Here is a 26140-nt window from a genome sequence, read left to right as displayed (position 1 = left end):
CATCTTCTTTACCAATGCTTTCCTGATTCCCCTGTAACAATGCGCCATCTTTCTCCAATAAGGAACATTCTTTTTCCATCATTTTGAATACCCCTCCCTCATTTGAATTATGAGTGGGGTTTTCATTTTCTGCTCTTCCCTGCTCACCTCCTTCCGGAGGAGGTCTTTCCCCATCCAACTGTTTCATGCTGTTCTTTTTTACCAGTGGTGGACAGATCTCAGTGTCAATTGTTTCCTGACTCAGGTTCTCAGGAGGCCATTTTGGCTTGGTTCCTGAAAAGTCTTCAATAGGAGCTTTTACTATGGTAGAATCTGTTGATGGGGGCCATGTTAATTTTAGCTTTCCTCTTTCACTAGAACTTTTTGAAACACCATCAATATCGTCGCTGTATGAAATTCTTTCACTTGAATTCAAATTTGGAGGGTTGTTAGGAATTTTTGATTTTTCAATTGCTTTTTTGTTCTTGTCTTCATTTATTTTTTTGACTTGGTTGTCATGTGGAGTTTGGCTTTTGGGATTCCAGAGTTCTTTGTGCTGTTTATATCCAAAGCCTTCATCATAATTTCCTTTAGATTTAAAGAGTTGTTTAAAGTGGTGTTTGCAGTATATCTGTCCATGGAGAGATGCATAATTTCCCAAGCTAAAAAAATTAGATAAAATATAAGCATTAATAACAGTCACTTGTTACATATTTAATAGTTCATAAAGGATATTACTATATTAATGCAAAGTGTTATATCAGTGCAAGCTATAGTTGTTGCCTTTCTGCATAGTTGGTGATAATAGCAAGTTGAGTGCCTTTATAGTAGGGTGATGAGCAGGATCAGTATACAGTATCTAAAGAAAAACTGGAAATGTTAAATGGGGGTTCTACAAGATGATCTACCTTAACTGGCACAGGTCTTCTGGCAATGGAATGTGACATTGCAGCCCTATAGTACATGATATCTTAATACAAAAATTGATTCTGAGCTTAATTGGTGCTTTCAGTATATTGACATGTTATTACTTACCTTAATTTATGACTACAATGACTGCAGCAGAAGCACCTATTATGAAAGATCTGCTTGTCTGCTACCAGGCATTCCATTGGATAAACCTTCTTTTGACAAATAATGCAAATGTCCTTGTCCAGATGCGTTTTCTATTCACAAGAAAAAAAAATATTTTTACTGATTTTCTAGAAATAATTAATACAAATTAATACATGCTAAAGGTATTTGTTAATTCCACTGGGAAATCACTCCCATGCACCTCATTGCAAAAGAGATGTGCAAATTTATTTGAGTAAATATAGATCTGGTATGAATAATAGAGCAAGATCCAAATTAATGAGTCTGAAAGCTGAATCTATCCCTTCATACGCACCTTACTGTATATACCCGCACTAAATATATTGTATGTATTTAATTGGAATACACAGTAGAATCAGAATGTGTCTGACTTACTTATTTTTATTCCTGAATATGCCATGCTTTATTATATGTAGAGATCCAAGCAGATATACATACAGCAACTTTTTTTTCAAAGTATGTCTATGAAAATATGTCTATGTCTATATCTACCCCTCACACGGACTGTTCACGCTGCTCCCATCTGGCAGAAGCTTTCGCAGCATTAAAGCAGGATCAACCAGGCTGCACGAAAGCTTTTTTCCACAAGCTATTAGACTCCTCAACTCATTCCAGACACACCTGAACTGTGAACTTTTGTTTTACACTTTTTTACTTTACACACCTGGACTACATCAGAGACACTCTGATATCTGTACTAGCTGGCAGGGTCGGGCCAAGTAGTAGGCAGAGTAGGCACGTGACTAGGGTGCAAAGCTGGGGGGGCGCCAGGCACGTACCTCTTCTGTTGCCTACCCCCAGTCCGTTCCCATCTCTGCCCGTCTCTCTCTGCCCTTTACTTCTTTCTGCACTCCCGCACATGCGCTAATTGGCAGTAGCGCAGAAAGAAGAAAAGGGCAGAAACGGTCGGGCAGAGAGGGGACCGCACGCAAGCGCCAATTTGCACATGTGCACTCGCGCTAAGCTTGCTTGCCTAGGGCGCCCGTGCGGTGCGGCCCTGTTAGCTGGAGCCACGTCGTCTCGTCTCACTGTGTATTCCTATACTGCTGAGAAGACAATAAAGTTTACTTTGACTTTGAATGTTTTTGTTCATCCAGGACTAAAGTCTAAAGCAACTGGACATCAAGAGCAATGCCCCTCTCTACTATTTGTGTAAATAGTTTTTTCTCTTGTGGATAATACATGACTTTCAAGAACCCTGAAAATTCTGCCGCTACATAGGGCTGTGTGTAAGCACTGCCCACCTCAGGTAGGGGTTTAGTAATGTTCTGGAAAAGGCAATGGAGACATTCCGTCTGGGTCAACTCTTTGCATTACCATCTGTTAACTTGCCTGGAAAACTCTTTGCATTACGATCTGTTAACTTGCCTGGAAAACTGCCATGCTGGCCCTGGACCAGCAAGACAGAATTAACTTTCAACTCAAAGATAAATAAAAGTTTCCAGGAACTTACCCGTAGCCCTTAATATTTGAAATCTTTGCTGATCATAAAAAAGTATTATAGAAAAAACATTATAGTATCTTTTGTAACATTCCTGTGCAAAAAAACCATTTGTGCCGTGCAGTCATGATTTTATCTGAAACACCTGGAATACTGTTGTTTGTATTTAAGTAAATATAACGTTTTCAGTTAGTACTTATAAAATTAATTATATGTTAATGCAATAAATTCATCATGTAATTCTGAGCACACTTATCAAGGTTAGTAAAATACTCATATTATAGCATAACTGCACTCTTTCCATTAATCAGACTTGAAATAGTTGTAATATGAGTTTAAAACAGAAACACCAGTCTTTCATTGTTACTCTTGTGCTATAGTAGTTCATTCCAAATTCCATAAGTATCAATATAGTTGGGTTAGTAAACACTCCATCCATCATGACCAACATGCCTATTTACCAGTGATATACTCTTCTTGATGGTAACTACTTCTCATCTCAGAAGTGTCCGAAACAGAGTAGCCAAGACTTTTGAACACTCTTTCACTTTCTTCCCATGTCTTCTGAAAATTCTTCAGTATTTCATCTGGTGACTCAGTAGCAGAAATGTCCAACATGTGACCAGATATGACATCTTCATAGGTTGGAGGTGCATGCTTGAACTCAAATTCTTGCTTTATGGTTTCTAACTTTGGTGGTATTCTTGACCTTTCTGTTTTGATTTCCCTTGTATCTACACCAGAAACATGTTCAGCAATAGATATTGTTTCAGAATGTACCATTGGTTTGAACACGTCGTCTCTATGTTTCCTGTTAACAAACACTTGCTTTGATACATTATCCTTGAAATCTTTTATTTGCTTTATGGGAACATTTCTAGATTTCCCTTTAACAACGTCTTGTGATTTAATCTCTTCGAACTCTAACTGAGATTTCTGTTTAACATGTTGCACTGTTTTTCTTTGTTCACTTTGGAACTTACCTTGGTCTGTTTTAAAATGAATATTTGCAGCTTCAGCCTTGTTTGATTCATCTTTGTTTTGACATTTTAATTTTTCAGAAGAATTTCCTTTTTCTTTTGTGTAAATAGTTTTTTCTCTTGTGGATAATACATGACTTTTGGGGATGTCACCACTGCGTGTATCCATTTCTTGCCCTAGCCATTCTGGAATGTGTTGGGTTTCCTGGTGAGAATGACATTTTTGTACTTCTGATTTTTTGGATTCTTCGTATACTTTTTTTTTCTCTCCTACTGTGCTGACAGTATCCTCATTTGTAGGAATTGGTGTTGTACATATTGTCTCTGTGGCATGGCTTTCAATTTTGAGTTGCCTTCTTAGTGTAGCAGGTGAATGTACAATTTCACACTTTTTTTCAATTACTACAGGAATTGGTGTGACAGCCCGAGCCTGTGTTCCTTGAGATAACTTTGCAGTTGTGTCTTTTAGTTTAGCAAGCTGCTCTGAACGAGTTGACATTTTGGGTGTTACTGATCTTGGTGGGGGTGGAGGTGCTTCTTTTTGAAGAGGAGATGCACATTGTGGCCTTTCTTTGTGAGGTGAGTCTGTGCGTCTCGCTGTGGATTCAATTGTGATGTATGTTGGTGATGGAGACCTTGTTTTTAAAGATGGAGAACAAGATCTGCACTCTGTTTGTCTGATATCACTTAATACTCTGCTAACGTCATTATTACGTTTAGATTTCTCTTGAACTATATTGTTGGAATTCTCTACTTTTTTGGAGACAGTACTGATTTGTTTTTGGGTTATTCCACTGTGAGTGCTGGCCTCATTTCTGCTTTTCATAGTTGTAGATGATTTTATAGCTGAATGTATGTTTCTTTCAAAGTACGACTGCATATCCACTGTTTTGTTCTTAATGTGAGTTAATTGTTCTTGAATATAATCTAGGTTGCTGGATGTTGTCATTTCAGTTAGGACTTTCTTTGTTTCTTCACTTATTAACCACACAGGGATAATATTAAGGAAAGTGGTAAATGTGTCATTGTTTAAGGTTTGTGTGTTTGATTCAAATGCATTTATTTTTATTATAATTTCTTGAAGTTCCTCACACTTTCGTATGCACTCAATTACATCAATTGAACTGTTTTCCTTTTTGCTTACAGATTCCTGAGCTGATTGCAAGATTTTTTTCTTTTCTGCCATTTCTCTTTCATGTACTTGCTTATCTTTAACAATATTTTGAGTTGTCATGTTGCTTTCCAGAACCAGGCCTTTCTGAGTTGGAGATTTTAACTGTCTCTGCAGGTGACCAGAAAGTTCTTCTGATGTTTCAAGTTTTTTAATTTGAGTTGAACTACTATCTGTGTTACTCTGCTCCTTTTTCACTTTGAGTTTTTTAAATATTATTGGACTTTGGACACGCTCCTGGCTTCTAGTTAAGGAAATTACTTTATTCTTGCTTTCTACTTTTTTTGTCTCCTTCGCATCAGACTGAGCACTGGCTGTCAGTGATGCATCTTGTTCTTTTTGTTTTGTGCTTTGGAAAACTGACTTTTGTGAGCTAGTTTCATTGAAATGTACCCTATGGCTCTCTTTAGCCCATTCTTGCTTGGTAAGATGGGATTTGTTGTCAATTTGTATCTTATTTTCAGCACTGGTTACATCCTTTATTAGCTTTGCAGGCATTATCACATTCTTTACATTTTTGTTGAGGGGCATGCTCTGAAGACTAGGAACAACGTTTTGAAAACTGGGTTCTTTGAACTGCTCTACATTGTCTGAACCTTCAAATTTGTTGGAAACATATTGTTCACTAGTATGTTGAGTTGTTTTATATTTTTTCTGTATCTGTAAACTTGGGTCATGTTTAACTTGTGCGCTTTGGGCTATAGAAGGTTCCTGATCTGATTTAATATTTGTACTTGATAAGTCAATCACTTTCTGTTTGCTTTGGTTTGATAGATTTTGGCTTTCCAAAAAAGATGTTTTCGATTCACTAGCATGCACAGGAGGTACTGAATCATTGGTGTGATGTAAATTACATGTGGTTGTCTCTGTTACATTTTGTGAATCTTCCTTAACAGAAATGTTTACTTCTGACTCTGCCGTAGCTTGTACAATGTGAGATTCAGTCAATTCTGCCTTAATGCCCTGGCACAATGTCTTCCCTTTATTTTTTTCCATTTCTTCTGCTTCTTTCTGCTGACGGTATTTCTCTTCTGCGATCATTAAAGGAGTTTTATATTTTCTTACATAGGTTTTAGGTTTTGGTGGTGGTGTTTCAGGTTGCAAAAATGGGGATGATTTTGGTGGAAAAAATATTTTTTTCTTGGGTTTTAAAGTTTCTTCATGAATTCTTTCTATTTCACGGTCACATATGGCTTGATCAAAATCATGTACATTTATGTCACTGTTTTGAATATTTTGAACATGGTGGGAAACTGTGACCTCTGCTTGAGAAATATTTTGTTGATTAATTATTGAAGTAATTCCTTGTTGTATGTTGAATTTTGTCGGAGAACTCTCTGTTTTTAATCCTGGGGATATTATTGGTGGCAAATATGTTTCCTTTGTTTTAAAGGATTCATTATGAATTTTCTCTAGTTCTTGATCACACATTAGTTGATCAATGTCTTGCAGACTGGTGTTAGAAACTTTTTCATCTGACACATTTGATTTCACTGCTCCAGTTTCAGGTTTTAATATTGGAGATATTGTCTGTGGCATATGTACTTTTTTCGTGGGTGATGATGCTCCTTGAGTAATTATTCCTTGTTCATAGACCCTTCTTTGTTGTTCAGAAACTTGAGTTGCGGAAAAACTTTGGACGTATTCTGAGGTTGTTGATTGCTTACTCTTATTTTTATTAGTGACTGTCATATCTTCTACTTTATGCTGAAAGACAGGTAATCTAGACTTTGGAGGTACATTCTGTTTCTCAGAATATTTTATAGCTTGTTCATTCTTCACACTTTTTTGCTTTGTTCCCGACTGCTTTATGGAATAGTTATTAGAAAAAAGCTGAGTTTTCTGCTCATAATTTGGCTGAAAGTTTACTTTTTTGTTGACAATTTCTTTGTGGTCTATGAGTGGTGGTGGAGTAACTGGTGCAACTGGTGGAAAAATCTCATTATCCAGTTTATCAGTTACTGGTGGAGGAGGTGAAGGAAAATGCTCAGACTCGTTGTTTGTCCTCATTAAAGGTAAAGGTGGTGGAGGTGGGGGTAAAGGAAGCTGAGCTGCTAATGGTTCTGTTACTGGTGGTGGAGGAGGAGGAGGAGTTGGAGAATATATTTCAGGATTCTCTTTTGATTTTCTCATATTTGCAGCATGTGGATTATTTTTCATTTGCAAATGATGATCTGATTTGGATGATCCAAATTTCCTTTTTGTTGTGACCTCTTCCATAGATTTATTTTTTAGACTGTTGCTCTCAATGTTTTTAATTTCTTTTGGCATTTTCATTTTCTCTGTGTTTTCAATATTATTATTGATAGAATCTAAAACTTCTGCTTGTTGAATGTCCACCTGATTCTTTGCAAGATTCTTCACAGAATATTGCGTAATTTGTGTCTGTTGGTTTGCCACTTGTCTGTGAGCATGATCAGCTACTTGATATCTGCTTTCATTAATCACATTGATAGCTTGTTGTGATGCAGTGGATTTGGAAGTATTAATACTTGAGGACATTTGTTCGTTTTGCATCACCTTGCTTTGATTAATTGTGTCTGTAGGTGTTTTTTCTTTATGACCCTCACTAAATCCTTGAAGTAAACATTTTTTCTCTCCAGAAATTAGTTCTGCAGACTGAGTGCCAGATATGGCGTTTTGCTGTTTCCAGGCTGTTTTTTTCATTTTTAACTTGCTTTCAGTTGCACTGCAGACTGAATCTTTGCTAGCCACTTTTTGACACAAAACTTTGTTTCCACCACATTCCAAGTTGACATTATTAACAAGGATTTTCTGTGTCTCATTTTTAGTTTTTTGCACTGCATTCATGCTTTGTTGGTTCTTACAGTCAGTTACCAAACTCTGGAGTTGGTCATCACGACCTGCAGTGATATATTCCCCACTTGACGCATCTGTTTCTGTTTTATAGAGTGTTTCTTCTTTTGATTGCTGACTGCTTTTCTTTGTGTTTTTCACTTTAGCTTCTTGGCATTGGACATTTGGAGATGGCGGCTTGAAACTCTTTATGCTGTTTTTGACATCTCCCTGCACATCTAGAAAGTTTTTCATTGTTGTATCTATGTTGCCTGATATTACATTTTCCTTCTCTACTTGCTTAACATAATTTTGAGCTTCTTGTAAAGACTTTATAGTAGCTTCAAGGTTTCCATGAACAACTTCCTTCTTAACAAACTCTGGCTTCATGTTTACTGCTTTTTCCAGAGAATTGATTGTTCCTTGAACGTTGCCAGGGATGACATCAGCCTTTTCTATATCTCTCATTTGATACTGTGATTCATTGAGAGATTTAAGCATTGCAGGGAGATCAGCTTTAATAATCTCCTCTTTCTGTACAATCACTGTCTGATTTATAGCTTGGCTAAGTGAATTTAGAGTTTCTCTTAAATTGCCTTTTACAACTTCCTCTTTATTTACATCAAAAGATTTATGCTCTGGCTCAGTCATGAAAACCTTAACTGTATTATATACATCTCCTGGGATGATATCAGTTTCATCAACAGTGTGTTCAATTTGAAAATGCTGCCTTTTAAGCTGCAGTTTGGTACCTTCAACATCACCTCCAATTATTTCTTCACATTCTTTTTCCTCAACAGATTCATCTGTTGATTTCTGAAGTTGTCTTAGATAATCTAATGCTCCTGACTCAATGCACGTAGTGTAAAACTGCACATTACCTCTCTCTGAGTCTTCAATTTGAACTTTCTCTCTGTTTTCACTGGACACTCCAGAGGATTTTAAGTTAGATACTGTGCGCTTTATGTCACCTCCTATTACTTCATCGCGTTGCACTGTGTTCTTGTCACTTTGATTAAGAAGAGAATAAACGGTCATTTTAATATCTCCCTTTTCACTTTCTTGTATAAGTATTCCTTGTTTTGAAGAATTCTGAATATTAAGAAGGTTCTTAATTGTATCTTGTATGTCACCTCCTTTAATATCTTCTCTCTGTTCATGAATATCCTGAGTTCTGTTAAACAACTGGGATTTTGTTAAGCTAACATTGCCTTTTTCCTCATCATTTAACATAATCATTCTGTTTGTGGAGGAGTTTTCAGATAATAAATTCATCATAATACTTTGAAGGTCACCCCTTATCATTTCTTCCTTTTGTATTTTTGGAGAGTCCTGATTCTTTAGCTGGTACTTGACCATATGGATATCACCAATCTCATCTGCCTCCAAAATAATGCCATGAGACTCTACAATTTTCTGGCTATAAAGTTCTTTTAAGGTCTCCTGGATGTTTTTTCCAATAATATCTTGTTTTTCTATTGTGTGTTCATTAAATTCATATAAAGGTGTGGTTTCAAACAGCCATGTTGTAGTTCGAACATCAGCATGTGGGATTGATTCCCTTTCTATTTCTTTAACATTTTCATCTTTTTTCAGTGAATCTAAATTGTGATTTTCAAAAAGCCAAACCGCTTCTTTCACATCCCCTGTATCAATGTCCTCTTTTCTCACAGTCTTTATATTTTGATAATCCTCTCCATGAATCTCATCAACAGAGTGTTTTTCAAATAACCATGTAGATGTTTTAACATTGCCCTGCTTAATTTCTCTTATGCTAACTGTTCTAACATACTTGCTAGAATCATCTTCCTGTTCAAACCGTTCTTTATTGCCCTTAACATCACCACCTTGAACATCTTCGATTGTACGGAATACTGTTTGTGTACTGTTTTTGTCTTCAGCTATTGTGTCTAGTGACTGGGTTTCAAAACGATATCGAACAGAGTTGACATCTCCTTTCTGAATATCTTCTTGTGTAACAGATTTTATGATATAAACTTTATTTGAATCCTGAAAAGAGTCCAAGGGCTTAGTCTCAAACAACCACCTTGTTCCTAGAACATTACCATGAGATACTTCCTCCTTCTTCACAGTAGTCACTTCATGATAACATCCTTCCTTATCCTGAATAGCATATAAAGGTTGTGTTTCAAACATCAGAGTATAATTTTTCACATCTCCTTTTATTATCTCTTCTTCATCAATTGTTCTTGTAAAGGACTCTTCAGAATTGTTATCTTTAATCTGATCCAATGAAAAAGTCTCAAAGATGAAACATCCTTTTCTCACATTGCCACCTTGCACATCAGTAACGGCAAATTCTGATTTGTTTTTCACTTGGTCTGCATTAATTTCATCAATAGAATTATTCTCAAACAGCCACTTGCAACTGAGAACATTTCCATTCTGCAGATCCTCTTGTTTCATTGTTTTTATTTTTTGCACCACTTCATCAGAATTTGAACAAATTTTATCTAAAGGTTGGTTTTCAAAAATGTATTTCATGGATGATACATCAGCTGACTGTATGTCAATTTCAACAACACTTTTAAAGTCCCTTTTGCTTTCTTCTTGTATGTTGTCTAAATTTTCTGTCTCAAAAAGAAAGCATACTCTTTGTACATCTCTGCCTTGAATATTCTTTTGGTCAATAGTCTCTGCTTTTTCTGATTCATCATGTATAGAGTCTAGAGGCTGTGTTTCAAACAACCATGTGCAAGTTTTAACATCCCCACTTTGAATGTCTACATTGGCTGACATTTTATCCTGTTTGTCATAAAGATCTTCCATTTGCTGAGTTTCAAATAGCCATTTACACATCTTGACATCTCCTTTAACAATATCAGTTTTGTTTTCTGTAATTATTTTGTCATCCTCTGCATTGCTAAAATATTTAATAGAATCCAGAGACTGTGTTTCAAAAAGCCATTTACCTGTTTTAACATCGCCAGATTGTATTTGCTCAGAAGATATACCTTTGATAATCTGATAATTCTCAAGACTTTCTCGAAATTTATCAATGGGTATAGTTTCAAACATCCACTGACAGCTTCGTACATCACCTCTTACAACTTCTTCCTTGCGGATAGTTTGGATCTCATGATAATGTCCAAAACGATCCTGAATTGCATAGAGCGGAGTTGTTTCAAAAAGTTTTCTGTTAAGCTTTACTGTGCCCTTGTCAACATCTTCAACTGCAATTTTATATGTTAATTCGCTTTTTGTTAAATCCCCACTCTCAAAGGCATTCTTACAGCTGATCACATCTCCTTTATGGATTTCATCAAGTTGAATAGTTCGGATATGCTCTTTGTAGTCTTCTCTTATTTCTCCAAGTGGTTTTGTCTCAAAGACCCATCTTTGATGGCGCACATCACCTTTTTCATCATCCATGGTTACTACTTGTTTTAGTTTGCCCACTTCAGCATTTTCCTTAAGTTCATCCATTGGTACTGTTTCAAACAAATTTTTAGCATTACTAACATCCCCTCCTATTATCTCTTCACCTTGCATAGGCTTTTCATTTGCATTATCTTTCAGCATGTCCATTGGAATAGTTTCAAAGATCCAACATTTTTGGAACACATCAGCACCAATTATGGCTTCTTTTTCTGTGATAGAGCTTTCTACTTCTTTAATTGTATCCAGAGCCTGAGTTTCAAATAACCACTTAGCTTTTCCTACACCACCTGTGAGGTTTTCTTCCAGTGATATGCCCCGAACAACTTTAACTTGCACTTCATCCTGGTTGATTGCATCCAAAGGCTGGGTTTCAAACATCCATCTTGCTGTTTTCACGTCTCCTTTTTCTACATCTTCTCTCCGAATAGTCTTAATTTCTAGCATTTTTCCTGAACTATCTTTTAAGACATATTTCGGTTCAGTTTCAAATTCCTTTATTGACGTTTTAACATCACCTTTACACTCCTCAAGCTCTGAGCTTAGTCTTACTGAACTGATTTCACTTTGAAAAGTAGTTTCAAATAAATGCTTTCCTAACTTTACATTCCCTCCTTTAATGTCTTCAGTGGTTTGCAATGTATTAGATAAGTCTTCCTCCTTATAAATTTTATTCATACAATCTAGTGGCTGAGTTTCAAACAACCAGGTTGCTGTCCGGACATCACCCCTTGCAAGATCAGGGACTTTTTCTGTATTTTCTGTTGCACTGGAAATATCCATACCCAAAGCATCAATTGGTTTTGTCTCAAACATCCATGTTGCATATTTCACATCACCTCCTGCAATGATTTCTTGCTCTCCAATACGTTTGATATGGCTTGGTTCTGGGGATTCATCTTTAATTGAATCTAAAGGTTGGTTTTCGAAGACCCATCTCATTGATTGCACTTCACCTTTTAGAATTTCATCCCATTCTAGATTTTCTCTCTCTGGGCTAAGGCACTTCTGAGGACTACCCGTTGGATTTTCAAATGCATACTTAACTTGTTTTACATCTCCTTTAACCACACCACTTTGTTCACCCTTACTGGCAACAATATCAGTAACTTCATTGTAAAATTCCTTTTGTAAGTTCTTTCTAACTTCTGGATGAATATGTTTGTATAAACGTTTTAACTCATAAAGATTCCTTTGCTTGGAATATAATTCTTTGGACATGGCACATGTTTGCTGTTCTGCATAGCTGGGGGGCTCTGGGGACTGGGAAAAATCTGCCAATTCCTCCGTCTCTAAAATATCTGGAGGAGGTGGAGGAGGAGGAAACTCTTCTAAACTTCCAAATGTAGCTGAAGTGAGATAATCAGAGGATGTAGTATGCATGCTTGTCTCTTCAGTCACTGTATTTTGGACTATACTTGCTGAGTTGCTATGGATGTTAGCTACCACTGGCCACTCAAATTCTGGATGCTCATTATAGATCTTTAGGGAATAAGATACACAATTTTCATTTGCATGTAATAAAATCAAATTGAAAACCAGGGCACAAGATTCATGTACCCCCCCCCCCCCAAATTTTAGACTACAACTCTCAGAAGATGCTTATAACACCAAAATACGTTTGGTTTTTTTATATGGTTTCAAAACAAATGTTATTTATTAATTATATGAGCTAGTTCATTTTTTTAAAGCCCCTCTTTTACAATCATATCGACAACTGCTCATGTTCTTTTTCTGAATTTCATCAAGTTGAACAACTTGACCATATTGTTTATGGCCCTCTCATTTCTTTAAGTGATTTCTCAAAAATTCACCTTGTTTATGTTCCACGGTAACTTCCCAATATTCCAATTTTAACTTTCATGAATTAAAACCATTCTCTGAAACAGGGTTAGATTCATGTGCCCCCTTGGGATTCCATGAAGTCTGAAAATGCTGCAAACTATACTTAACAGCTGAATGCTTTTGATTTTGAATAAGTAGACTTTAAACTTTAATAACATTAAAGAAAATCTAGGCACATTAGTTCTTTTTAATTTTCTTAACATTACAATACTGGGATAATATTAAAACAGTGTAACCAGCCACAGGATATTAGATATCTATAGCACCTCTCCTCTCACCCTAACTTTTCCAATAACTTGAGCTGATTTGGCATGTGCTTGATGCATGGACAATACACAAAAGCTTGCCTGAACTGCTATACTGTTAATGTGTCCAGTCCAAGCCTACTCAAGGGCTACTTTAGAACAAAAATAGCAACACACAGCTTTTAAATCAAGCACCCTGGGAAGGTGAATACTTTGTATAAGAGGCGCACTGGCCTGAGATGAAGATTTGAGGTGGTGCCTAACATATGACCACCCCTAGTGCGTTTAACTTCCTGTGTCCTTTAACTCCTAAACAAGGGCTACTAAAACTTTTTATTTTAGATAAAAACAAAACCCTTTGTATATATTTATTTTAATAGTACAAGGAAAAACACAATATAGAGGTTTGTTAGATACCTTTGAATGATTTGCTTGTGAACCCGTGCTTAAATGAGTCTTAGCTCCTTTTTCCTTGATAGATTTTTCAAATTGTTCTTTGAGAACTTGTGTTGAAATCTTTGGTATTTCTTCAAAATTGTATGTAAACAGAAGGGGAAAAAAAGAAAAGTGAAGCTTAAATTGTGCTAGGATAATGGTTTGTTTAGTCTTCTTTCACATTAGGTATCCATTAAGGTCCTTTTGGTTCATTTACCATATAGGTACCTGAGGGCCACCCACCTGGAACTGACACCCTAGGCACTAGCCCTTGGGTACCTATTTGGTAAATGCCGTCCTGCTTTGTATCTTGAACTCAAGGGCCTTGCAAATATGCAGTCATCCTCTAACTACGAATAATTGGGAGCAACCTGACAAGTGAGGTATAGTTTAACATGTGAACATGGTTGAAACAAGAGGGGTTAGTCACTAAACCTCGATTTCCTCTGGTCGAGTTTTTTTGGGCAAAGACTTGAATTTTTAGTGGAAAAAAAATTTTTTTTTTGAGAATCAGAAGGAATCAGAAAGTCAGAATCTGAAAATCCGCCATCTCAAACTTGTTTAAGACAATGGCCCTTTTACAATTTGCAGATATCGTGATCTGTGCTGGGATTTTTTGGATAATCTGAAAAATTTGAGGCTATCAAGCAATAAACTGAAAAAAATCAAGTGATTTGGGAGTCACAGCTGAAAAATTTTACGATTCAAGTTTTTGCTTGATTTTATTGAGTTTTTTCGACCCAAATCTTTTTATTTATAAATAAGATAAAATCATGGATGGGAATTTGGTCGAGCTTGGTTTGATAAAAATATGAGATAAATTTGAGTTTTAGTAAAAAATCCCCTTAATGTTTACGTTTTATGCAATTGTACTGTACAGTATACAGGGCCATATATCAAAAAATGTAGTGGTCAGTGAAAGTATTCTTTTTCTTTCTGCCTACAGAGGTTTTTATTTCCAAGTTTATTTTCCTCAGCTGTTTCCTTCATTCATACAGTAGTTCATGAGTGCTGGGGCACTATACACCATTAAATAGACCTCAGACATCAACATCAATGGCCGGGTGAAAAAAGGACTTTTCTAAATGAGCATAGGGGTCAGATCTGGTCCTTTTTAATGTTTTTATTCAGTGGCATTACAGATGGCAACTCCATAATTATATCATAAACATGCAGACTATTGCAGGTGAGGTTCTGTGGATACATGTAAATTATACACCTAGTAACAAGACATAGTTTAAAAGGCATTACTTCATACAAATTAGTGAAGGAAAGGAAATGGTTTAGGAATAATTGTAGATGGTAAACTTGGTTGGAGCTTTCAGAAACAAACAGAAACTGTGAACATCTACATAATGATATGGGAACCCTACCAATACTAGTACTACTACTACTACAAAAAAAAAGTTTGCATAAGAGCAACTGGACTATATAAATAAAAAAAAAATGTCTACACAACATATACTGTACAAGTTCAACATAAAAAAAGTCTTAACTTTTCTTGCAGGCCACAAAACATCAGAAAGGATATTCCACCATAAGCATAGATAGTTTTTTTTTTACCATTAAGTTGCGTGGTTTTCTAGTGATGGGCGAATTTGGCACGAAACGGCGAAAAATTTGCAAACACATTAAAGTCAATGGGCGTCAATTATTTTGACGAGTGTCAATTTCGACGCCAGAGAAAATTGTTATACGCGTGCCTATTTTGGCCAAATGCATTAAAGTTAATGACCATTCGAATCATTTCAACTATTTTGACGCGCATCCCCATTTTTTCGAGGAGGCGGATTTTTTGCTGGCGAATTTTTGCAGCAGTTTTGCAAATGTATTCGCCGGCACAAAAAACTAAAATTCACTATTTTCTAGTTAAAAGTTGGTATGGGAAACATTGTACAGAAAGCTTCAAAATATGGGAAGGCCATCTCTATAGACTCTATAGACTATTAATCAAATATTTCAACATTTTAAAAATGATTTCTTTTTTTTCTTTTTAATAATAAAACAGTATGTTGTACTTCAACCTAACTAAGATAATCCTTATTGTAGGCAAAACAATCCTAATAGGTTTATTTAATGTTTCAATTACTTTTTAGTAGACTATCCAATCCATTGTTGCTACACCTAATCCAATCCATTGTTGCTATACTACATACAGTTTATGCTTACAGTACAGAGATCATACAGACAATGGAGTTTATTTATTAACGGAAGAGTTTGTGTTAACATGAATTTGATCAGTAGTATACTTACATGTCAAATTTAAGATCTGAATTTACTACTCCAGTGCTTTAAGCTATGTAACCTTTCCAAACAAATGTAAAGCAGTATTCTTACCTACTTCATCAGCTTCTTGATTATAATTAGATGCTGTGCTTGTCTCCTGGGCCTGTTGCTGATGCACAGAAACCTAAGTAAAGTAAATGATGGCATTTTAAAAAAATAGCATTATTAGCAGACACCAAGCTTCAGTAAATATCGAAAGGAGACTTTACAGAAATACTAGTTTTAGAAATATTTTCTTGAGGGTTTCTAAGAATGAGTGCATACAAATAATTAACAAAATAAGTTAACCACTTGAAAGAAGAAATGCAGAGTAAATTGAGAGCAGGTGCTTCCATATAAGAGTTAATGAAAACGTATATAAAACAGGTAAATCAGGTCCTGATTCCTAATACCTTGGCTGTTTCAGAAAAAGATCTCAGTGATTTGGAGGGGGGGCTACTGACAGGAGAGATGGTAATAGGATGAAAAGACATCTGTAATCAATGGCCTCTATAGAGAGCGATGGATCAAAGGTTAGGGAGCAGTTCAGTAAGTCTCACTGGTGCACAGTCTGGCATTGTTTATTAACCTGGACACTTCTCAGAACAGGGAGTTTCATGAATAGCGATGGGCGAACCGTTTCGCTTCAATGAAAATTCGCAAAACGGGGACAAATTTGCCAAATGCATTGAAGTTAATGGGCAACACATTTTTTGAGGCACAACCATTTTTCGGGCATGTGCGTTTTTTTTATGGCGAAACCTGGAAAAAGATTTTGCTCATCACTATTCATGAAGATGGCGCTTACAGCGCTTCGTTTATATGTAGCAGCTGACTTTACTCTGGCCTTGTGCATTTTTCATGTCCCTGACACTGCCCCCTTGTGGTTCTCATTGGAGCAGCAGAGGTTACATGCTTTTGCTAATGACACACAGGATAAAATTAGTGGGATGCTCCAGATAAATGAGAACACATTCACTAGACAAATATCGAATACTGATGTGCAGGAGGCTACCTTATGTGCAGTGCTTCTTTATTTCAATAGTTGCTTTTACATATTGCATTGTCACATACCTGTTCTGCATTGGCAGCTGTAAACTGTGTTCTTTGCTCTGCTGCATGGCTGCTGCTTGTGAATGTAACTTCTTTGCTCTTTTTTGTTTGCTTAACAATCAAAAATTAGAAGAGATTTTATTTAGATTCAAAAATAAATACATCTACAAAAATAAAAATTAAATTAATTAATTAACTAAATTAAAAGTGAGAAAAGGTGTATGGCACTTAGCAAATGGCATCAGCTTGTTATGCATCACAAAAGAAAGTTGCGTGTTTGATGCTACATGGTTTAGCCAAAATAATACGTAGGAGTATGCTGAGATTTTTAACCCAGTAAATTCTGGGTAAAGCAGGGTTAAGCAACAGACTTTAGATGCCCTTAAAGTACTTGAGAGCAAGATAGAGCATGCAACTCCCCTTTAAAAAGTGTCACTGGGACCAAGGCTAATGTTTGCACCAAAATATTGAATCTGTACTTAAAGGGCACTGGTTATTCTTTATTTATTTTTTTAACCCCACCAGAGGTGTGGGCTAGTACTGGTTGGGGGATACAATGGTCTTTAAAAAAAAAAATATATCCCCCGCCAGTGCTAGGTCACCTGCACCAGTAAGGAGCTCTCCTGCACCAGGAGCAAGTCACGCACACATTGTGGCATTAGCTCATTATGCACATGCGTGTACCTCAACATGTTCACCCACACCGGGAGCCCCTTTTGTTGTGGGCGACCTAGTAAACTAGGGAGAGTAGGAGGAAAGAGTACTCCGTGATACACGCACAGCTTTTTGGCCGAATCCTGCAGGAAAAGGCAGAATCTTGGCTTATGTGCATCCCTAAAGTCAACAGAGAATAATAACATCTGGCACCAACAAAGGTACCGATCCATATACACAGTACCTCTAAAGAAAGCAATGGCTGAACCTGCCTGTATGGGACCTGGGGGAGGATTTGTACAATTACTGTATATCACAGGAAAATATAATGTTTGCACAGCATATACCCATTGTGGCCTCAACATCCAGTTTGTTTGTGCTTCCAGAATCCGTATCCAGTGTGAGTAATGTTAAACAGCGCACCTTATAGCATAAAGGAGAAAGGAATGCCTCCCCTTTAGGTTTTCGAAGCCCCAGTGAAGTAGCACAATGTCGGCACATTCATTCTTTACTAGGGATTTGATTCAGAAGTATTATGTTATTATGCAATGGAAGAGTAATTGAAATTGGAATTTGTGAGCACATCTATTCGCTGCCTTTGGGATGCATTGTGAGAAACATTTAAAGCTTTGTTTTAAATTACTAAGCTGGGTGAAAGCTCAATTTAATCAGACAATAACAGTTTCTCACTGATATGCAGTAGAGACATGAAAGAAAAACACAACTTAATTTCAGTGTATAATAGTACAATTGAGATACAATACAATTCCATGCCAGCGTTACTTTACCGCAACAAAAGCATAACACTACTAAGAATTCTTTGACAAAACTGTTAGGAAATATATGCTTGCAGACTGATTTACTAATATCAATACTATTTTTGAGTATGGGGCAGAATTATCAACTTTCAAATTCAAGTTTTTTACCATGGTTAAAGCTTTTTGCAGCAAAAATCATGAATTCTAGTTTCCATAAACACCTATATTTAAGATTTATCAAGTGCAAAAAACTTTAAAATGTGAAAGTAAATCAATCTTCCTCCCTGTTTTTTTACTGCAATTTAACCCTAGGGGTCTCTTACAGACAAATGCATGAAAAGAGCCACCTCATGTGAACGCATGAGCGAACTGTTGTCTGTACAAATCCAATAGTTTGCTGCATTAACCACTATAACCTATGGAATAATTGTGATAACTTTTCCAGCATTCCATTAATAATTCCATTAAAACAATCAACGACATTTTTTTCTGCTATAAAGCACATTTTTTAGTCTTGCTCAGGACAGTGTATATTTATACACCTTCACATCTGTACATCCCTATTTATAATTAGTGATTGGTGATTGAACATGAAATTTGTGTGGTTAAAAAAATGTTTCAAGCACATGGGTTAAACTGCATAAACACGGATAACCCTTGTTTTTACTGTGTCCAGCCAAACAACAAAACATTTTCAGGGCCGTGCCCCCTGGTCAGGTGACGGCTCCCTATACTCCTGGAGCACTGGGTTTATTATAAGAGGAGAGGCCAGGTGTTCATGTGAAATTACTTTTTATTTAGAAAAATGTTTCCCATAATAAAATATCCATTAAAATTATCCCTCCCTTTCTTTGTTAGATTCCAGTGTAATATAATTTTTTAAAAAAAATTAAATAAATATGTAAGATAACAGCAAGATGCCTCACATAGTTTTTGATTAGTGAATTTGCTTGTATGTAAAATTATGCATTTCTGCAATGTCTGTAGAAAACTAGGGGGTGCTGTGGGACAGTGTTACGGTTGGGTTTACAACCCCGTTAAAGCAATATTGTACTAAAAACAAAAAAAAAAGGATTTTTTCTGTAGAGAAAAAAGGAAAAGTGGAAGAGGGTTTTCAAAGTACATGCTTCAGAATATGAAAAAAATCATGGTTTTGTCTGTAGGCATAAATGTCTCTAAGGAAAAACATAGGATGAACTATAGGCTTTACCTACTTTTCATGAAATATTCACATTTATTTCAGGCTTAGTCTGTGTGATCACTGAAAGAAGCTTGTCTCTTTCCTATCATGATTATTAGGAATGCACCGAATCCAGGATTCGGCCAGAATTCGGCCTTTTTCAGCAGGATTCGGATTCGGCCGAATCCTTGTGCCAGGCCGAATGGAATCTGAATCCTAATTTGCATATATAAATTAGGGGCGGGAGGGAAATCACATGACTTTTTGTAACAAAACAAGGAAGTACAATATGTTTTCCCCTTCGTACCCCTAATCTGCATATGCAAATTCAGATTCGATTTTTTTCAAAATAGGTATATGTTTTTTCCAAAGGTTAATATTACAAATTTTAATGGTTCATTGAGTGCTTCTTCAATACAATAATTTGTCAGATACAAGGTTCTGTACAATAATCTGTCTGAATGCATTAAGCAAATGTTCTGGACATATATTATTGTATAGATAGATACATAGATAAATAGATACTGGTCATTTCTGTGATTTGACAGCTTTGAAAACTGTGGTTGCATCTCTTTCTTCGCAGGACAATATCTGTACATGTATGGCCAATCGTGAGATAATGTCCTAAATTAAATCCTTACTGCTTTCTTTGCATGAATGACCTGTCTGAAAAAAAGGGGACATTTACTAATCAAGGCAGGCACTCAAAGGACCAATCCTCCAAACAAACGTACATAGCCATAAGCACTGAATAAACTACAGAATTCTTCTGTGTGGAGGATTGGTCCTTTGAGTGCCTGCCTGATTGCATTATTGTTTAAAAAGTAACAACCAATATTTGGGCAAATGCTGCTTTACTTAACACCTGTTTTTACAAATAACTTTAAAAGCACTGAATATTTATAATAAGTGTATATTGGAAAGTTGCTTAGAATTATTTATTAGGCACATTTTTATTTTGGTGTTAGGAAGTACCTAGAGGCACAAGCCAAAATAAAGCCCTGCACCATAGGAAAGGTGGTAATGATAGGGCTGCCGTTAATATAAAGTGCTAGGTACAGACCTCCAACAGCTGAAAAACAGAAAGAGGAACAAAAAGATCTGCTGTGCGAAGATCTTAGAATGGGGACATTTTTTTGACCACCCCCGTTTTATGGCCATACCCCGTAAATACCTCATCCATTTAACAAAATTTGGCAGGTTATGGTTTGAACACATTTCTTGGGGTTTTAGGGTCAGGTTTTATGTGTTATTATAGTTTTGCAAATGAAGGTAAATTGCCCTTTAAGCTTCAAGTCACACTTTCCCCAAGAGACCTGCTTATTATAAATAGTTACTTCTGTATTTTTGCTTAGCTTAAATAGTTACTAATGTATCTAAGTACAGGTACTGCGTATTCTGGACTCTCTGCCAAAAGCCTCTTATTTAATTATATTTCAGAAACATTGTACCTTTTTCTAGCGTCAGTGCAAGAGATCAAACAGAAACATTTCAGTAAATCCGGGACTGTGGGCTGAGCAGTCAAAATCTGGACTGTCCCCCGAAAAATGGGGCAGTTGGAAGGTATGAGAGTGCACTCAGTCCTTGGACATTTGTAAGCGGAGTGCTTTTGCACTTCTCAAGCAATGTTCCCTCTAAGCAATATACACATGTACGTGCACACACATTTTGAGGGCAGCACGCAAAATAAATTGCGCTACTCATTAATTGTGGTGCTAATTTTGTAAATTTCTCAGCAAAACAAAACATGGGCAGTTTCTCTAATCACTATTCATGTTAATGGTTTATTGTTCTGTATACCATATAACAATTGGTCTCATGACTGTATGGCCAACTGAAGAGCATAGGCAGCACAGAGAGGGAGGTTGAAGTCAATTATATGAAGCTCTTTATCACTCCTTATACAGTCCTAGTAGTGAAAGTGGGGCCAAATCATACAATTTTGCTACACAGCTGGATGCAGCTAATGTAAACATAGTTAATGCGTAATGTCCTCTAATATATAACCAGCAATAACTCTTTTTCATTATACAAGCAGTAGAAATGCATTTTTGATAGAGATAAACAAGTTATTGACAGTTACATTCACCACTAGATCTGAATTGATTAAGGTTGACTGATGAGAAGAACTGATGCAAATTAGCTGTGAATTGATGGCCAAAAATGAAGAAACAGATTCATTTTGTTTAGAGAAACAGAGCTTTGCCAGAATTGATTTTCTTATAATTTTTGGTAGAAACCCTATTTGCTGGGTTGATGCTGAAAATAGAGGCACAATATACTTTAAATATTATTGGTATACCTGACTCTACAGTGTCTCTTGGATGTGCAATATGACCAATTCGGCCCCTATTCAGGGCCACTGTCATTGGCTTTGCGAAGCCACAAAGAGTTATGATTAGTGATGCGCAGGTTCTTTGTCCTTCCACAGCAGAAGTTTCCAGGGCCCCAAAAGGGTGTCAGTGAAAACTGGTCCCAGCAGGGCTCTTCTGCTCACTGAAGGGTGCAACCTCCCAAGCCCTGTTGCCACCCGGCCCAGCCCAATCTTACTTTTTTTCTTAGCCAATTCGTTCCATAACCAGCATCCTTCTAATGGTTGTTGCTCTCTCCCATTAATGCCATTACCCTGCCCCTATTACATCACGGTCCAGCTCCTTTCATCCCCCCTCCCATTTGGCGGAAGATTCTTTTAGAAAGGTGCCAACCCTACCACCAAACAGTCCCAGCGTTCCTGTCTCACAGAACATGATTCTACCCTTTAAAGATTCTGCAGGCAGTGTCATAGTAGTACATAAAATGTGAAAGGCTTCTATTTCAGAATAACAATAGGATTCCACTTTAGCAGCCTATAAATTTTACTAAAAACTAACACTTGGTTGGCTGGAATGAGTTATTAGCTAAGGCAAACTTTGACCCTCTTACTACATTACACCTGTACAACAGGAGATTTGTCATCCCATAAAGTCACTTCTTTTAGAAAAGGTATTGCCACGTTCACTTTGGACTTGTGGCAGGGACAGTGCTGGCATTAAGTGCAAATCACAATACTGTCAGTGCAAAGCAGCACTGTTCTTACTGCCTGCAGAAGTTAGGGGATGGGAAGGAAATGGGTAAGGGGTCAGGGGGAGATGACTACATGCCTCCCCCGACCCACACTTCATGAATATATGCCTATTTAACATAGGCAGAGCTGTATTCATGGGAAAGACACCAGTTATTACGCATTACATTTTGGAGTGCAAATGTGGTGGCTGACTCCTAATTTGTGTACTTTGCACCTTGCCCTGCACATTATATTTCATACTGCCTTCTTGTAAAGTAGTAAACATACTTTTTTCATAATGAAATAGTTGGGTAAGGTTAGTCTGTAGGGGAATTCCCCTGCAGGAGCTTATGTAAGGTCTATATATGTGCCTTACTGAGACATTTCCTCTTTGGCCTTGGATCATCTAGAGCCAGCACCAGAACAATGTGGCCAGACCATTCTTTACAGCTAGCTAGCAATAGAAGGTTAGGCTAGCGAGAAAGGACAGTTTGTTGTCCTGACAAGAAGTAATTTGATTGGGGTAGAGCCCCTGAGGCGATTGTGCGCCAGTTAAGGACATTGAGCATTCAGGTGTAGGTTAGAGAAAAAACTATGGCAGAAGCTCAGGCCATGTGTGGTCACGCAGAGCATCAGGAGTGGCAGGTTTGCAGCAAGTGGAGGATTATAAAAGATTATGCATCATCAGTTACCCTTATACAAAAAGTAATTATTGTAGCTGGGGGGTTTATAAATGTACAAAATAGATATGCAGTACTTTCCCTTGTTTAACTATCAACTTTTCAGTTGGTCTTCATTTATCAATATTTATAGTTTTTTAGTTATACTGCCTTTTTGCACCTCAAATAGGAGTCACTGACCGTGGTGCAGCAAGACCCCAGAGCAAATTGTTTTCTCTACGAGCACCAAGCGGTGCACTCTTGAACTTTTTCTCTGATGTCTTTGTAAAGGAACCCAAAGAGTTAATTTTGGGAAAGGTATATTTCCCCTTTCAAAATATCCCTAAGGAGTACAAATAGCTTTGTTCTGTAAAGGAGAATGACACTATAGCTCATTTAAAACTGGAAATTTAAGAAAAAAAATCACATTTTACAAGTTGGCTATTGAAGTAATTTCTGTCTTAGAAAGTGAATATTTTAAGCATCTCTGAAATAAAGGTCCTACCCCCTCATTGCTAAAAAGGAGCAAAAAACTGATGCATTGTCAAAAATGGCAGCTTGTGTACCTGATCAGGCAGGCAATTTGTACCTTTTTGCTTGGCAGATTGTGACAGTATGAAACTACCTAAAGGCATTTTATTGTGACAGGCTCAATTCAAAGAAAAAGTTTCTTGTGTCTCCATATGCCTAAAAAGACATTTTAACAGATTGGCATATTAAACAGACATTCAGTAATATTTGAAAAATACATTTATAGCTTATTTAGTTTATCCCACTGTATGCAAACATATAAAGTATATGTCAGATTAGTGGTCAGCACAACTTCAACTCCCTTCTTTGGCTGGGTACACGTCCTCCAATGGCCACTTTCCACTGGCAATACTGGCAAAGAAATTAGTCCAGCACCCACAGTTTAGGATAAAACGGCCTTTATTGGACCAAGGGCATTACAGCAACATTTCAGACCAAATGGTCTTTTATCAAGCTGATAAAAGACCATTTGGTCTGAAACGTTGCTGTAATGCCCTTGGTCCAATAAAGGCCGTTTAAACCTAAACTGTGGGTGCTGGACTAATTTCTTTAACATATAAAGTATAAACAGTAGGAGCAGTAGAAAAACCTCAAAATAGTTGGACCGTGACCCTGGAGGACTAATATTTTGCTTTTAGAATCTTTCTCTATGGTTGATGGAATAAATTGTACTTTAACCCTTGTTGAAACACTTGAGAATGGTATGCGTTGTAGTCTACAAGTTTTTGAGCTGATATGGAGGGTTTACATTCTATTTCAGTGTTGGGCTTGCTGACATTTTATAAAGTAGGAGGGACTTTAAGGGGTGTAAAACCGGCTTAACCGCAAATGCTCAACCAACTTTACTCTGTTCTTGCTGGACTGCAAATCCCAGAATAATAGATATAGTGAAGGTTGGGCATGCTGGGAGCTGAAGTCAAGCAGCAATATTGCACACTAAATCTGTAGGGCATCTGACAATTCCTTCCCCTGTTGTCTCTGTCTGGGACATCATTCAGTTACAGGCTGGAGAGCCATCCAATTGACTGGGCACCCTACTGCATCCCTGAGAGAGGAGGAGGACCCAGGGGAGTGCCTTGCTTTGGAGCCAAATGCACAGGGTTACAAATAGAGCTTATAAAGGAGCCCCTGCTGAAGCAGATCAGAGCCAGATCTGTGGAGTGTGACAAGGCAGCTTGTTGTTGGATGCCTGTTGAAACCCTAGTGTGTCCCCTTTGTGAGGACAGGTCTTGATCAGCTTCTAAGTTCCAAAGGGAAAAGTAATTTTGGGAAAAGATAGCGTTACTTGGAGAATAAGAGCTCTTTGGGTAGGGACATTTCATTTATACTGATTTAATCCATTACAGCACTGATTGGAACTGTGTTAGTTAGACAGTCAATGGGATATCTACTAGAGGGTTAGATAGGTTCCCAGTGCAGAAGTTTTCTATGTAATAGATTGCCCAGTTTCTTTGATTTAACTTTTTCTATATAAAGTTATATCGTTTCTCCAACTGTGTTATTTATATTTCCTAGTGGAATCCTCCAGAGGTGTGCTCCCAAGTGCCTGCTAGGTGGAGGCACTGCACTGTAAATCCCAGTTCTCCCAGTATCTTTCATACGCGAAGGGAATTCAGGGCCCTTAATTGCAAAGGGTTAATCACTATTTAAACGAGTGTAATCATATTAGGATTATAAAGCTTTTCAAAAACATTCCTCCAAATGTCTACAGTCAACGACTGCTTAAAAATGCAAACATTTCTGCAATGAGAATCTCAGCTGATTTGTGTAAATCTATCTCCATGCTCTTTGTTCCTGTAACTGTATTTGGAAGCTTTAAGTACAGTTTCCCAAAAATAAATCAGTCTATTCTTTATCTGCATGTCTGATTTTAGTGTAATTTAATGAAGACAAAAATGACATAATTATCTCTATATGTAAGAAAAGAGCAAGATGTCTGGCATAGTGCTGGCAATCAGCATTCTTATTGGTCATTATTTTGCATTTATAGTGAAGTTTTTGATCAGTCACATCCTTATTGTCGAATTGTCTTGCATTCATAATTATCTTTTTGGGCAACTTTTATGGAAAACTAGGGGGCACTTTTGGACAGTGTTACAGTGGGGTTTACAACCCATAGTATGCAAGAGATCAACACCTTTAGTGTTCACACAGAGAAGACTTCTGCTACTGGTCTGACTTCTCTGCACCTTGCATGTCTTATGATGTCTACATGCCTTCCTCTCCTGCACTTGGTAATGCCATATTCATGAGGGTGGCTACAGGTCTCTATGCAGAAGAAAGGGGGAAAGAAGAGTCAGAATGACTCTGTGGGATTGGGAGTGGGACATGCATCTGTATCCCACCCTGTTTTAAATCTTCACCATGTGGGAATGTATACAGTGTGTCAGACTGCATTTAAATAAAGAATTTATGCAGTCCATGAGAAAATAAGTGTACATTGCATGAAAAGATGAAAAGGTTACTTCACTGAAAAAAAACACATTTCAACCAACAGCTCTTGTTGGAATCACATTCATCATTGCATTAATTATCCTGCATATTAATGCCTTTTAGGAACGTGGTGGATAATGACAGTGAATATATTAGCACAACGTGGGACACTTATAAC

The 26140-nt window shown here is 37.0% G+C and overlaps 1 protein-coding gene across 2 annotated transcripts in view; it reads right to left on the bottom strand.

Annotated features, from left to right (window-relative positions):
- Nucleotides 1-551: 551 nt before the first annotated feature.
- The window catches only part of xirp2.L (xin actin binding repeat containing 2 L homeolog), an 89064-nt gene continuing 63475 nt past the window's right edge, over nt 552-26140 (bottom strand). For both annotated transcript variants that reach the window (XM_018235875.2, XM_018235876.2), the window contains exons 4-9: nt 16726-16815; nt 15724-15796; nt 13369-13478; nt 2977-12343; nt 1015-1145; nt 552-641 (exon numbers count right to left, since the gene is read on the bottom strand). In XM_018235875.2, coding sequence (XP_018091364.1) covers nt 1054-1145; nt 2977-12343; nt 13369-13478; nt 15724-15796; nt 16726-16815 — 9732 coding nt within the window. In that variant the 3' untranslated portion in view covers nt 552-641; nt 1015-1053. The remainder of the gene's footprint in view (nt 642-1014; nt 1146-2976; nt 12344-13368; nt 13479-15723; nt 15797-16725; nt 16816-26140) is intronic.

This window comes from Xenopus laevis, chromosome 9_10L (assembly GCF_017654675.1).
Source record: "Xenopus laevis strain J_2021 chromosome 9_10L, Xenopus_laevis_v10.1, whole genome shotgun sequence".
NCBI lineage: Eukaryota > Metazoa > Chordata > Amphibia > Anura > Pipidae > Xenopus > Xenopus laevis.
Note: the sequence above shows the minus strand (reverse complement) of the source record. Positions and strands in the feature narration are given on the sequence as shown.